We start from the raw sequence: 14,928 nt of genomic DNA, 5'->3' as shown, positions 1-14,928 counted from the left end.
CCCTAGTCAAAGCTACCAAATATTCACACTAAGGTCTCTCTGAAGGATCACATGACCATTCCTCCAGGTACTACTTTGCAGCCAAACACTATCTTCCAAAGGCTGTTAAAAAAATACTGGTGGGTGGCAGGGCAGGGAATTCTATATATGCAGAATAAATATACAATTTTCCGGCAGAGGAAACAAAAAATTTTATTTTTAAAAATGTTAGCTGTTGGCTGGGCGTGGTGGCTCACGCCTGTAATCCCAACACTTTGGGAGGTGGAGGAGGGTGGATCACTTGAGGTCAGGAGTTCAAGACCAGCCTTGCCTACATGGTGAAATCCCGTCTCTACTAAAAATACAAAAATTAGCTGGGCGAGGTGGAGATGCCTGTAATCCCAGCTACTCAGGAGGCTGAGGCAGGAGAATCGCTTTGAACCCAGGAGGCGGAGGTTGCAGTGAGTGAAGATGGCGCCACCGCACTCCAGCCTGGACGACAGAGTGAGACTCTATCCCCCCCGACAAAAAAAAAAAAAGAAAAACTTGTTAGCTGTTAGTGACTGATTGAATAATTTTTTCTTTTCTTTTTTTTTTTTTTTGAGATGCAGTCTCGCTCTGTCACCCAGGATGGAGTGCAGTGGCACTATCTCCGCTCACTGCAACCTCCATCTCCCAGGTTCAAGCAATTCAGCCTCCTGAGTAGCTGGGATTATAGGCATGTGCCACCATGTCCAGCTAATTTTTGTATTTTGGGTAGAGATGGGGTTTCACCATGTTGGTTAGGCTGGTCTCAAACTCCTGACCTTGTGATCTGCCTGCCTCCGCCTCCCAAAGTGCTGGGATTACAGGCATGAGCCACGGCACCTGGCCCAAATTTTTTTTTTTAACTTAAAAACGAACATGCCGGGTGCAGTGGCTCACGCCTGTAATCCTAGCACTTTGGGAGGCCAAGGCAAGTGGATCACCTGAGGTCAGGAGTTCAAGACCAGCCTGGCTAACACCGTGAAACCCCATCTCTATTAAAAATACAAAAATTAGCCAGGCATAGTGGTGGGCGCCTGTAATTCTAGTTACTCGGGAGGCTGAGGCAGGAGAACTGCTTGAACCTAGGAAGCGGAGGTTGTAGTAAGCCGAGACTGCGCCATTGCATTCTGGCCTGGGCAACAAAAGCAAAACTCCATCTCAAATACATAAATAAATATATACATAAATACAAAAAAAAGTGAAAAATACAAATTAAAAAAAAACAAAGTTGTTAGCTGGGCTAGTCACATATCTGTAATCCCAGCAACTTGGGAGGCTGAGGCTGGAGAATAGCTTGAGGCCAGGGGTCCAAGACCAGCCTAGGCAACAGAATAAGATGACCATCTCTACTAAAAAAATCCAAAAAATTATCCAGGCATGGTGGTAGGCGACTCTAGTCCCACCTACTCCGCAGGCTGAGGTGGAAGGGGCACATAAGCCCAGGACTTTAAGGCTGCAGTGAGCTATGATCATGACACTGCACTCTGGCAGCCTGGGTGCCAGAGCAAGACCCTGTCAAGAAAGGTTAAAAACAAGTTTTCTGAATGAAAATGTCTATACAAATTAAGAATTTCAAAGGATTCTCCCTACACTTAGGATATATGCTAAGTTACACATCCTGTCTACATTTTCTCTTATATGGTTGCTCAGTGTTTATTTTCACCCACCTGACCTCATGTGCATAGCTGTAAAGGGAGGTAATTAAATATAATACTAGCTGCTGGTACTTGTGAACGCTTTCCAAGTTTCTGGTATTTATTTATTTAGAGGCGGAGTTTCGCTCTTATTGCCCAGGCTGGAGTGCAATAGCATGATCTCGGCTCACTGCAACCTCCACCTTCTGGGTTCAAGCGATTCTCCTGTCTCAGCCTCCCGAGTAGCTAGAATTACAGGAATCCGTCACCACGCCCGGCTATTTTTGTATTTTTAGTAGAGACAGGGTTTCTCCATGTTGGCCAGGCTGGTCTCGAACTCCTGACCTCAGGTGATCCGCCCGCCTCGGCCTCTCAAAATGCTGGAATTACAGGCGTGAGCCACTGCTCCCAGCCGTTTCTCTTATTTAATTTCTGATAAGTTCTTTCAGTTTTACTTGCTGTTTCCTTTTCAGTCTGAAGTCTTAAACTGCAATCGCACAGCCTTTAAGGCTTCTGTGCTCTCATACATTTTTGTTCCTTGCTGGACCGACTGCCCTTTCAATAATGCCCTTTCATGCACTTTTCCTATTTCCTTTTCTTTTTAAAGGTGCAGAAGGAAAACTAAGCTCATCACAGACTTCCAAAAAGCGGGGTTTAAAAGAAATCTTCTAAATTATCATCTCGTTTCACGTTAATTAACTGAGTCCGCGGTCACAAAGCTTCGCAACGGCAAAGTCAAAAGCAAAATTCATTCCTTTCAACTTTCTCACTACCCAAGTAGGACCGCAAGCCGAATCCGCAGGGCAGTGCCAACACTGTTTTTGCTACTCTTGCGCAGAACAAAAATGCTAATCACTGCAACTGCTTTACATGAAATTGCACCTAGAAAGACTTTAAAACCCAGAGGTACATTAACTTTCCAGGCAATTTCCTCCCAGCCTGGCATGTGCCACGAGCGATTCCGAATGTGGTGTGCCCTCTCCCAGAACGCGAAGCTCGTGGGCGCTCAGGCTGCCGTTTGAATGAACCCACGAGTGGGAGGGACGTACAGGCAGGGTTGCAAGCCCGGGGCACGCGTGCAGACGCAGAGACGCCACGACGGGATTCGCACCTGGATCTCAATGACCCTGGAACAGGAATCACCCCACGCCAACAGCGATGCACCAGCCCGACCCAAGGAGGGAGCAGCCCGAGAAGCGGAGCCCTGTCCCAGTCCCCCGAACCTCGCGCCCCGCCGAGCCCCGCCCGGCCTGCGAACTGGAGAGCAAAGGCAGCCCACAGCATGCCGGATTGCAAAGGAGGCTCCCAGGAAACCGCAGCCCAACCCTACCCCAGACCCGGGTTCCGGGAACCGCAGAGAAAGAGGGGCCGGTGGGAGGAGGCGCGGGCCAGGACTTACCTGGAGGCGGCGGCCCCGCACCTCCTCCAACCCAGGCTCAGTTGCTACAAGAACCGGAGGCCGCTCCAGGAAAGGAGAAAATGCCGCGCCGGCCCAGGAGCCTGCGCGCAGCCCCGCCCCGCCCCGCCCCGCCCGCGCAAACACACCGACCTCCTCAGTTCCCATTGGTTTCTGCCAGCACTAGCCACGCCCATGGCACGCCCCTGACCCCCCCCGATGGAACACGGAGGGGCGGGGCCAGCCCCAAGTCCCTTTCGGGATCTTCCACTGCCGCTGCCTGAGGAGGAAGCTGCCCGGGACTCCGTGGCGCCTGATGTGGCCTCTGATATCGACTGGGAGGTGGAAGAGAAATTTGGGGAACGCATCGAGAACCCTGGAAAAGCAACCTTCTCAGGGGGCGGTTCTCTGTGCCCGCCTGAACCTTCACAGTTGGATGGAAGTAAATTTGCCCTTATTTTTTTATACCCCAGCTTTTAGCTTGAAAATGTACGGATTAGCGTAGCCGGACGTGGTGGCGGGCGCCTGTAATCCCAGCTACTCAGGAGGCTGAAACAGGAGAATCGCTGGAACCCGCGAGGCGGAGGTTGCAGTGAGCCAAGATCGCGCCACTGCACTCCAGCCTGGGCGACAGAGTGATACTTCCTCGCAAAAAAAAAGAAGAAAATGTCCAAATAGACCAAAAAATTAAAAGAACCATACTATATGAGTAGAAACTTTTACATATATAATATACATATATGTAAATATTTATATATTAATATATAACTTTTTTAATGGTATTGCAGTGTTTGTGTTCAAGTACACCCAGGTATATTTTTGTTTTGTTTTGTTTTGTTTTGAGACGGAGCCTCGCTCTTGTTGCCTAGGCTGGAGTGCAGTGGCGCCATCTCGGCTCACCGCAACCTCCGCCCCCCAGGTTCAAGTGATTCTCCTGCCTCAGCCTCCCGAGTAGCTGGAGCCGGGTGCCGTGGCTCACGCCTGTAATCCCAGCACTTTGGGAGGTCAAGGCGGGCAGATCACCTGAGGTCGGGAGTTCAAGACTAGCCTGACCAATATGGAGAAACCCCGTCTCTACTAAAAATACAAAAAGTAGCCGGATGTGGTGATGGCACCTGTAATCCCAGCTACTCGGGAGGCTGAGGCAAGAGAATCACTTGAACCTGAGAGGTGGAGGTTGTGGTGAGCCGCGATCACACCACTGCACTCCAGCCTGGGCGACAGAGCGAGACTCCATCTCAAAAAAAAAAAAAGAAAAAAGAATAAATGCATATGTATAAAACTTGCATCTATTGATGCAAAGTGCTACTCCAGGAATCTTTACATTCCTTGGTTCATTCAAGCCAAAGAAATGTTATTTCCATTTTACAGGTGATGAAACAGAGTTTTCATGAGATAACTGGCCTGTTACAGAACCAGGGCCCCGGGCCATCTCTCTCATTTCCTTCTTCTGTGTCTCCAGCTCAGGCCCCAGGCTGAGCTTAAACAATCCCTTTTCTGTCCTCCAAATTGGACTCTAGGTGAGTACCTGGATTTTTGCCACGCACTGTTTTGAAATCAATAAAATATGGACCCGTTTGAAGTATCCCCTGAATTCTGGCCATAAAAACAAATACAATCCCCAGCCTGTGGGGGAAAGTCGTTGGAATGCTTGCCTTTCTAGGGCAGGGAAATAAGAACATGACGCTTTCTACCTCTCTCTCACCTCACCAAGTCCTTTCCAGACTCATGACTGTGTGGCACTGCATACTAAGTACTGGATTCCTCCCTTTCCTGTAGAGCTTTTGGACACCCAAACTCTACCATTACCCTAAGCCCCACCAGCCTGTGCTAATACTCACATAATACTTAGAAATACACAGGAATCGCCAAACTTCAAGTATGAAGATCCCTTTTGGACACCCAAACTCTACCATTACCCTAAGCCCCACCAGCCTGTGGTTACACTCACATAATACTTAGAAATACATGGGAATCGCCAAACTTCAAGTATGAAGATCCCTTTGTGGGTTTTTTTGTGCTTTTGTTTTGTTTCGCTTTTCAAGACAGGGTCTCGCTCTGTCACCCAGGCTGGAGTGCAGTGGTCCAGTCACAGCTCACTGCAGCCTCAAACTCCTATACTCAAGCAATCCTCTTGCCTCGGCCTCCCAAAGTGCTGGGAGTACAGGCATGAACCACCATGACTGGCCAAAGATCTTTTGGAAAGAAAACTGAATTTTTTAAAACTTTGGAGTCCCTGTAAAATAGATGGTAGTATTCTCAGTGTCCATTATGAAAATGCATATTGAATTTGTGGGCCCCCTGCAGTAACATTGGGTTCCCCCAAGGGTCTTGTCCCATGAATTGGAAACTATTTCTCTAGGGAATCGTAACTTGGTTGCAGCAGCATAACCAGTTTAGAAACAAGAATAACAAAAAAAGGCTGGACGCGGTGACTCACACCTATAATTCCAACACTTTGGGAGGCCGAAGCAGGTGGCTCACCTGAGGTCAGGAGTATAAGACTAGCCTAGCCAACATGGCGAAACCCTGTCTCCACTAAAAATGCAAAAATTAGCTGGTCATGGTGCTGCCTGCCTATAGTCCCAGCTACTTGGGAGGCTGAGGCAGGTGAATTGCTGGAACCTGGTAAGCGGAGATTGCAGTGAGCTGAGATCGTGCCGCTGCACTCCAGCCTTGGCAACAGAGCGAGACTCCATCTCCAAAAAAAAAAAAAAAGAATAACAAAAAAAGTAGTAAGGCCAGAAATATATCTATGAACTATTCAGTGCTAGTCCCTGTTGGAAGCAGCTTCTTTTTCATCTATTCTTTGCCTTCATGAAACTTTCCCCCTATTTGGCTCTTTGTACATGTTTTTTATCTGACTACAGTTAACACACCCAGGTAGCAATATGGAAATGAAGACCTAGGTTCTACTCAGTCCTGGTCACAACTTTATTAGCTCTCTGGCCTTGAGTTAATTAAAGTCCTCAATTGCAAAATGGAAACAATACCCTCCCTACAGAATGTTAAATGAGGCAACGTGTGCAGAAACGTACTTTGTAAAATGCAAGTGCTGTAGAAATTTGAATTCATCTGGCCATGGCACTCACCAGTTTAAAATTCTTCATTGGCTCCCCAGTGTCCTCAAGATTAAAAGTAAGCCCTCAGGCTGGCACACAAGGCCCCTGACCAGTGGTCCTTAGAGCCCTCCAGCCGTAAGAATCTAGTTCCCTATCCACGTCACTCACGTACTTGCCTCTCAATCCTGCATTCTAAAGTCTGGCCATATAGACACTTCTCAAGTAGCTGGACTTTTTTTGCCACTTAAGACTTTTATTAGCAAACTGTTAAAACAGTAAGATCCATACAGCCAAAAGCCCTCACTACACTCCCTTAGGTGGATGATGCCCATCTTTATGAGGAGCTGGGCAGCAGGAACCATTTTTTACCCACATCCTGATATTCATCATCTTGGCAACTGTATGTGCACTCTATAGTGGCAATAAAAACAAATGCTTTGGAATCAACTACAATTTGGTAAATGTTTGTGTAACCACATTAAACTACAGGAATGGTGCAGATAATATGGACCTGCATCTTGCCAAGAATGAGTCTAGCAGGTTTTTCTGGATGGGGGTCCCTCGGTGCTTGCAGAATGAAAGGCCTTAGTCAGACCTTTCAGGGGTAGCATTTGGTGGTTGGTGGAAGGAGGAGATTGTATCTGACTGAGACATCTGGTCACCTCCTCTCCTTGGCAAAATGGAGCAGCAATGAGCCATTGCTACTCCTAACAAGAAGACCTGGACAGGCCAGTGTTCCTAGCTGGTGCACTGGGAATGAGCCCATGACATTCTTTATCATTATATTTTTTTGCAGCAGTTCTCAATCTCAATGAGATTTTGCCCTCCAGGAGACATTCGCAATGTCTGGAGTTTTTTGGTTGCCTCAACTAGATGCTTGCTACTGGCAAGTTGGTAGGGACCTGGGATGCTGCTCAATGTTCAACAATGCCCAGGAAAGTGGCAATAGTACTGAAGTTTGAGAAATCCTGTTTTATAGGAATGTTGCTTTGGGCATTTGTTTTTCCTGGTTACAGGTGCTTTGTTGAGAATGCATCTGTTGTGTCAGTCATTGAATGGTTGTATAAAATACTCATAGCTCCCCAAACACAGTGACACTCCCTTTTACCTCTGCGACTTGGCACACACTGCACGGCACCTGCTGAGTTATTTCTCTTGCTAAGTCCTTCTCATCCATCAGGCCTCAGTTTGGACACCATGTCCTCTAGGAAGTCTCTCCTAGTCCCTAAAAACTGGGTGCAGTGGGTGCCTGCACACTTTGTGAATCCACGCTGCTATGAGAACAGTTACCGCACTTCAAAAGAATGAGCCGTTTTTTGACAGTCTTCCCATGGAACCGTAAGCTCCTTGGGGTAGGGACCCAGTCTTGCTCACTACTGTATTCTTAGTGCTCAGCATAGCACCTGGCACTGTGGGCCCCCAATAAATATAAGCACATTTGGAGAGTCTCTATAATTTGAGGGTTGGCAGGAAGACAGAGGTCAGGACGGAGCCTTTTTCAAATTGTCTGTCCCTTCCCATTGCTATCACCACAGGTGTAAATACCCTGCTCAAAAGTATTTCTGCTTCCTTAGATGTGTTCCAGTAGACACAATGGTAAGAACAACAGTGCAGGGAAACTCATGTGAAGTCTGGTGAGTTGTACTTAGAAATCTGGTTTATTTGATTTTGCATTACTCTCTGCATTTATTTATTTTGATATCTTTTTAATTTTTATGCCCAAGGGTTAGCAAATTATGGTCCAGGGACCAATTTATCCAGTTGCCTGTCTTGGTATAGCCCCAGAATTAAGAATAGTTTATATATTTTCTTATTTTTTATTTTTATTATTTTTTTTTTTTTGAGACTGAGTCTCTCTCTATCGCCCAGGCTGGAATGCAGTGGCGTGATCGCGGCTCACTGCAACCTCCACCTCCTGGATTCAAGCGATTCTTGTGCCTCAGCCTCGAGAGTAGCTGGGATTACAGGTGCCCACCACCATGCCCAGCTAATTTTTAGTAGAGACGGAGTTTCACCATGTTGGCCAGGCTGGTCTGGAACTCCTGACCTCAAGTGATCTGCCCGCCTTGGACTCCCAAAGTGCTGGGATTACAGGCGTGAGCCACCACCCCGGACCCAGTTTTTTATTTTTTAAGTGGCTACATTTTAAATGGTTATGTAAGTATCTACAGAATCTCAATTTTGCCTCCTGGGCCCTAAAGAATAAAATCTTCACAATCTAGTTCTTTACAAAAACTGTTTGCCGATCCCTACGTGAGCCTTTAGCAAAATTTGCATTTGAATATTCCAGTCTCAGCTGTGCCTTGGCTATCGTTTCCTGAGCCTGTTGGGGTTCATTTGGTAAAAGGGGAAATGGCACAGCCTGTAACAGCCTGTAACAGTAGCAGAAGCAACTGTCATGAGACCTTGAAGAAGACCTCCTGACAGCCTTACCGGACACTCTTGTAACAAGATTATCTTAATACAATCAGTACAATGTATACACTTTACCAAATTATCTCACACCTTCATTTTATTTATTTTTTATTTTTTATTTTTTTTTTTGAGACGGAGTCTTGCTCTGTCGCCCAGGCTGGAGTGCAGTGGCCAGATCTCGGCTCACTGCAAGCTCCGCCTCTCGGGTTCACGCCATTCTCCTGCCTCAGCCTCCCGAGTAGCTGGGACTACAGGCACCCGCCACCTCGCCCGGCTAGTTTTTTTTTTTTGTAATATTTAGTAGAGACGGGGTTTCACCGTGTTAGTCAGGATGGTCTCGATCTCCTGACCTCGTGATCCACCCGTCTCCGCCTCCCAAAGTGCTGGGATTACAGGCTTGAGCCACCGCGCCCGGCCTCACACCTTCATTTTAAAGTCACAAGTATAAAATCAAGTGCACATTTTAAATTGAAATTACAAGGTAATCTGTAAGATTCCCTATGAGGATAATTTCTGTCTTTACTACTACACTTCGCATGAATAGCAGACCCATGCAGATTGTCTTACACTTAATGGTTAGTACTAAAAATATTAGTACTATGGGTTTGATTTAGCTTGTCGTTTCTATATTTAACTCTAAACCTTCCAGAGTTACATGATCATATAACAACAGATATACCAGCCTAGATGAGCTGGGTAATTGGATGATGAAAAAAAAATCAGGACAGTAATGAGACTGTTTATCTTGCAGAGATCTGAGACTGGGCCCCAGGACTAGGGAGCTATACTGGGCTGGGTCCTGAAACTGCTACCCCAAAACACAGTGCTTTGACAAACTGAACTGAACAAGAGGCCACATCTCTCTAACTTTCCTCCCATCTTCCTGTCTCTCAATCCTCTGTCTCTCCCGAAGCACAGGAGGAAGTTGTTCCTTGAAGGTCCTTTGTCTGCCTGAAGTCTGGATCCACCAAAAAAGAAAACAATTACCTCTGGTCCCTTCCTCAAGTTTTCATTAACTGAACTCATTGCAAGAAGAAAGACAACTTGGTCCACACACCTGGATAGACTTTCGTCACAAACCACTGTTTGCTCATTGGGTCCAACAGAGTTTGTCCCAGGCTGTTGTATGTTTCAATTCCATTGACTTCCCCTGAAGATCATTTACTACCTTCCTAAATCATCCACGTTTCCCCATCTCCCTTTCACTCAAGAAGAGGATATGAGACCTTCAGGAAGACCTCCTGACAGTCTTACTGGATACTCTTGTAACAAGATTCTCTACCCTACTGCGTGGTGAGGAAATCGCTCTGTGATTTTCCCCCATGCACATTAATAAATTTTGTCCGGCATTTCTCCTATTAATTTGCCTTTTGTGAATTTATTTTCAGCAAGACTTCAGACAGCAAAAGGGAAGTTTTCCTTTGGCCCCATCCAATTTTTTTTTTTTTTTTTTTTTTTTGAAACAGATCTCATTCTGTTGCCCAGGCTAGAGTGCAGTGGTGCCATCTCAGCTCACTGCAACCTCCACCTCACAGGTTCAAGCAATTCTCCTACCTTAGCCTCCTGAGGAGCTGCAACTACAGGCATGCGTCACCACTCTTGGCTAATTTTTGTATTTTTAGTAGAGACAGGATTTCATCATGTTGGCCAGGCTGGTCTCGAACTCCTGACCTCAGATGATCCACCCGCCTCGGCCTCCCAAAGTGCTGGGATTACAGGTGTGAGCCACCATGCCCGGCTCCCTACAATTATTATATGTCCCATTTTTATAGAGAAGTTGTGTCTGATCCATCAGCAGGGACCGTGAGGAAGGTAAGCCTTTCTGTTGTCATTGAGTTTTGCTACCTTCATCCCTGGGCATTTTTCTGCCAGTTATACCCTTCGCCAGTTTGTTCATGTTCTTTTTTTTTTCTTTTTTTGAGATGGAGATGGAGTCTCGCTCTGTTGTCCAGACTGGAGTGCAGTGGCGCAATCTCAGCTTACTGCAACCTCCGCCTCCTGGGTTCAAGTGATTCTCCTGCCTCAGCCTCCCGAGCAGCTGGGACTGCAGGTGCATGCCACCACACCCAGCTAATTTTTGTCTTTTTAGTAGAGATGGGGTTTCACTATACTGGCCAGGCCGATCTCAATCTCTTGACCTCATGATCTGCCCGCCTTGGACTCCCAAAGTGCTGGGATTACAGGCATGAGCCACCAAGCCCAGCCTTCTTTTAAACTTTTTTTTTTTTTTTTTTTTTTGAGACGGAGTCTAGCTCTGTCACCCAGGCTGGAGTGCAGTGGTGTGATCTCTGCTCACTGCAACTTCCACCTCCCAGGTTCAAGCAATTCTCCTGCCTCAGCCTCCTGAGTAGCTGGGATTACAGGTGTGCACCACCATGCCCGGCTAATTTTTGTATTTTTAGTAGAGACAGGGTTTCACCATGTTGGTCAGGCTGGTCTTGAACTCCTGACCTCATGATCTGCCCACCTCGGCCTCCCAAAGTGCAGGGATTACAGGCGTGAGCCACCGCCCTCGGCCTCTTTTTAACTTTTAAAGCCTAATTTGGGTGGAGAGAGAGAGAGACAAAAAAAGAGAAACAAATCACAGTTAAAGGATTAAGATTAATGATAACTTAAAACTTCTCAATAGCAATTCTGGAAACTAGAAAATGATGGAGCAATGACTTAAATTTGAGGGGAAATCATTGCCAAACTATAATATCCACCTAACCAAACCAGCAATGGGAGAATTCAAAAGTTACATATGTGCAAGCTCTTTTTTTTTTTTTTTTTTTTTGAGATGGAGTCTTGCTCTATCACCCAGTCTGGAGTGCAATAGTGCAATCTCAGTTCGCTGCAACCTCCACCTCCTGGGTTCCAGTGATTCTCAGGCCTCAGCCTCCTGAGGAGCTGCAACTACAGGTGTGTGTCACCACACCAGGCTAATTTTTGAATTTTTAGTAGAGATGGGGTTTCACCATGTTGGCCAGGCTGGTCTCGAACTCCTGACCTCAGGTTATCTGCCCACTTCAGCCTCCCAAAGTGCTAGGATTACAGGCATGAGCCACCACACCCGACAGGTGCAAGCTCTTAAAGAATTGACCTCTTTCATGTGTGTGTCCCCAAGAAAGCTAATGAAGGATATTCTTCCCCAGAACTAAGGAAGAAACTGAGAAATGGAGTTCAGGAAATAAGAGACCAGCAAAGGAGGATGGGGAAAGGAATTCTCAAGATAACACTGAAAAGAAATCTCAGAACAGCTGGGCACAGAAGACTCGGGAAGATGGCGAAACACAGTTTCTACCAAAACAAACAAACAAAACCCAAAAAACAAAAATTAGCTGGGCATGATGGCACACATCTGTAGTCCTCAGCTAGTCAGGAGGCTGAAGTGGGAGGATCACCTGAGCCCAGGAAGGTTGAGGCTGCAGTGAGCCGTATTGTGCCACTGCACCCCTGGGCAACAGAATGAGACCCTGACCCAAAAAAAAAAAAAAAAAAAAAAAAATTCAATCTGAACCTTAACTGGAATTGCTTGTATTATCTTCTTTAGCCCATCATTTGGCTAAATATTTCACTCTCTAACTTTCCGAGTTGCTTTCACATAGGTACTGCCAAAGCAAGCTATCAGACTTAAGTTTATCACAGGCAAAATTTAAAGGGCAAATTGCAACCTCCAAGAGATGAAATGAATGGCTCTTTTCATGAAAAAGAAGTTGGGGAACTGTAAGTGATCTGGGGCACTTCATGCTGAGAGCTTCAAGTATAAAGGGTAGTAAACAGGTGACTCCCAGGGGTAATTTTAGCCAGAACATTCTGCAGTGTGGCTTTTCGGAGCGTCAGGGAGGACAGTGCCCCAGCCTGTCACTGCAGAAATGCCCTCGATCATTCAAGTACATTCACAGAATAACCAAGGAGAGCACAGTCAGAACTGACACCGGTTTAGGAATTGGAAAATTAAAAGTTGTATGACCCTGTGAGGACTGTGTTCTCAGTTCTTGGAACTTGCCCTAAGAACAGACTGTCATGCTCCATTTTTGCCTCTGATAAAGAGCATACATGAGTTTAGCACAAGGACTCTGAACATAACTATGACATTTCCATCTGGCAATAGTGGAAGGGTCAGGGAAGCTGGCTGAGGCCCAAGGCTGGTGAAAAAAGTCTGAGCTGTTCTGATGGGTCCAAAGCCATTTATGTCTGTGGCTTTTACTTGTTAAACTGTAACTCACATTAAGAAATGCATTTTACGTCATAACCCAGTAAACACATATACACACAAGCACACTACTGAGACAAACATTTCTAGAAGGAATACTTACTGTATCTGTAATGCACCGTATTCTTTATTATTCTATTTTATTTTTTGTTCATACTGTTCATAACCCACTAAAATGAAAATCCAGTTTGGAAAAAATACTGATTATAAAATTCCAATCAGGCTGGGCACAGTGGCTCATGCCTGTAATCCCAGCACTTTGGGAGGCCGAAGCGGGCGGATCACCTGAGGTCAGGAGTTTGAGACCAGTCTGGCCAACATGGTAAAAACCCATCTCTACTGAAAATACAAAAAACTAGCCAGGCATGGTGGTGCATGCCTGTAATCCCAGCTACTCAGGAGGTTGAGGCAGGAGAATTGCTTGAACCTGGGAAGCAGAGGTTGCGGTAAGCCAAGATCACGCCATTGCACTCCAACATGGGCAACAAGAGTGAAACTCCATCTCAAAAAAAAAAAAGTCCAATCAAACCATATTCTTTGTTTTTTTGTTTCTTTGTCTTTTTGTTTTGTTTTGTTTTGAGTGCAATCCCAACACTTTGGGAAGCCAAGGCAGGCAGATCGTTTGAGGCTAGGAGTTTGAGACCAGCCTAGGTAACATGGTGAAACCCTGTCTCTATTAAAATTACAAAAATTAGCTGGGTATGGTGGTGCGTGCCTGTAATCCCAGCTACTTGGGAGGCTGAGGCAGGAAAATGACTGAACCTGGGAGGCAGAGGTTCCAGTGAGCCAAGATCATGCCATCACACTCCAGCCTGAGTGACAGAACAAGACTCTGTTTCAAAAATAAATAAATAAATAAATAGTTGTTCAGGTTGAGCAGCAGCTGACCCTCTGACAACTCATCTTGAGGCCTTATGCTGCTGGAAAATTCCTCTCCCAGTGGGTGAATTGAAGGAGCACTTCTGTTTTTATGTTAGACACAGCCACCTGTGACCTTGACAGTGACTTGGTTTGGTCATCATTTGTTTGTTTTTGTGTAAATTTAACTGCTATCTAAATAGCCATAAAATGGTTAAACAATAATCCTCGGTGAACACATAGCGTCTCACTGCAAATTCTGCACCTGAGGGATGGCAGACCATGGAAGAGCAAGGAGTTTCTGAGAATTGGGAGAGTTGCCCAAGACATTTGGTCAGGAAGATACCTTTTCCTTATGCAAAGTCAAGAAAGGCGGTTAGGTCCATAAACCTATAGCACCTGGGGCCAGTCTAGCAGGCAACGTTGACAGAGTCTTTTCAATACAGGAGAAATATCATCCCCAACACTCATGCACACTTGTTCAAAAACATATCTTTTGGAACCAGGTAAAGGTGATGGTTGCACAACACTGTAAACACACTAAATGTCACCTAGTTGTACACTTTAAAACCCATAAATGGGTTGGGCACAGTGGCTCACAACTATAATTCTAACACTTTGGGGGGCCATGGTGAGCAGATTGCTTCGGCTCAGGAAATGGAGACCAACCTGGGCAACACAGCAAAACTGCGTCTCGACAAAAAATACAAAAATTAGCCAGGCATGGTGGCACGTGCCTGTAGTCCCAGCTACTCTGGAGGCTGAGGTGGGAGGATCACTTGAGTCCAGGAGGTCAATACTGCAGTGAGCTGTGATGGCGCCACTGCACTCCAGCCTGAGTGACAGAAGAAGAGCCTATCTCAACAAAAGAAAACAGTTAAATGCTATGCAAATTTCACCTCTCTCTCTCTGTCTCCCTCTCTCTCTCTAGCTCTCTCTCTTTATATATACATATGCACACATATATATACACACACACACATACACACACATATGTATACACACATATATATATATTTTTTTGGAGAGAGTCTTACTCTATCTCCCAGGCTGGAGTGCAATAGCGTGATCTCGGCTCACTGCAACCTCCGCCTCCCAGGTTCAAGTGATTCTCGTACCTCAACCTCTAGAGTAGCTGGGATTACAGGCATGCAACACCACACCAGGCTAATTTTTTGTATTTTTAGTAGAGACAGGTTTTACCATGTTGGCCAGGCTGGTCTTGAACTTCTGACCTCAAGCAATCTAATGGCCTCGGCCTCCAAAAGTGCTGAGGTTACAGGCATGAGCCACCACACACAGCCTATCAACATTTTTAATTAAAAAAATATATATATATACATATACATATATATATACACA

General features: G+C 45.8%; 2 protein-coding genes across 6 annotated transcripts in view; one reads left to right on the top strand and one right to left on the bottom strand.

Moving 5' to 3' along the window:
• Window positions 1-14,928, bottom strand: part of SLC25A30 (solute carrier family 25 member 30) — a 92,781-nt gene that overhangs the window by 22,116 nt on the left and 55,737 nt on the right. Inside the window, exon 1 of one of the 3 annotated variants that reach the window (XM_007960329.3) lies at window positions 3,040-3,150. The exons of 1 other annotated variant lie outside the window; for it this stretch is intronic. The gene's annotated coding sequence lies outside the window, so the exon portion shown is untranslated. Of the gene's footprint in view, window positions 1-3,039; window positions 3,151-14,928 lie in introns of those variants that run through there. One more of the 3 variants, XM_073013915.1, reaches the window with a different exon arrangement.
• Window positions 2,645-9,871, top strand: LOC140710928 (uncharacterized). Of its 3 annotated transcripts, none has more exons than XM_073013928.1 (4): window positions 2,645-3,478; window positions 4,499-4,556; window positions 7,673-7,732; window positions 9,432-9,871. In XM_073013928.1, exon 1 carries the CDS (start codon window positions 2,799-2,801, stop codon window positions 3,318-3,320), a length of 522 nt encoding a protein of 173 aa, XP_072870029.1. In that variant the 5' UTR covers window positions 2,645-2,798; the 3' UTR covers window positions 3,321-3,478; window positions 4,499-4,556; window positions 7,673-7,732; window positions 9,432-9,871. The 3 variants fall into 3 exon arrangements, 1 of the variants encoding a protein (XP_072870029.1); XR_012092111.1 differs by having other exon boundaries at window positions 3,312-3,478; window positions 4,408-4,556; XR_012092114.1 differs by lacking the exon at window positions 7,673-7,732 and having other exon boundaries at window positions 3,312-3,478; window positions 4,408-4,556.

Source organism: Chlorocebus sabaeus, chromosome 3 (genome assembly GCF_047675955.1).
Source record: "Chlorocebus sabaeus isolate Y175 chromosome 3, mChlSab1.0.hap1, whole genome shotgun sequence".
Taxonomy (NCBI): Eukaryota; Metazoa; Chordata; class Mammalia; order Primates; family Cercopithecidae; genus Chlorocebus; species Chlorocebus sabaeus.
This window is presented reverse-complemented; position numbering and strand designations above follow the sequence as displayed.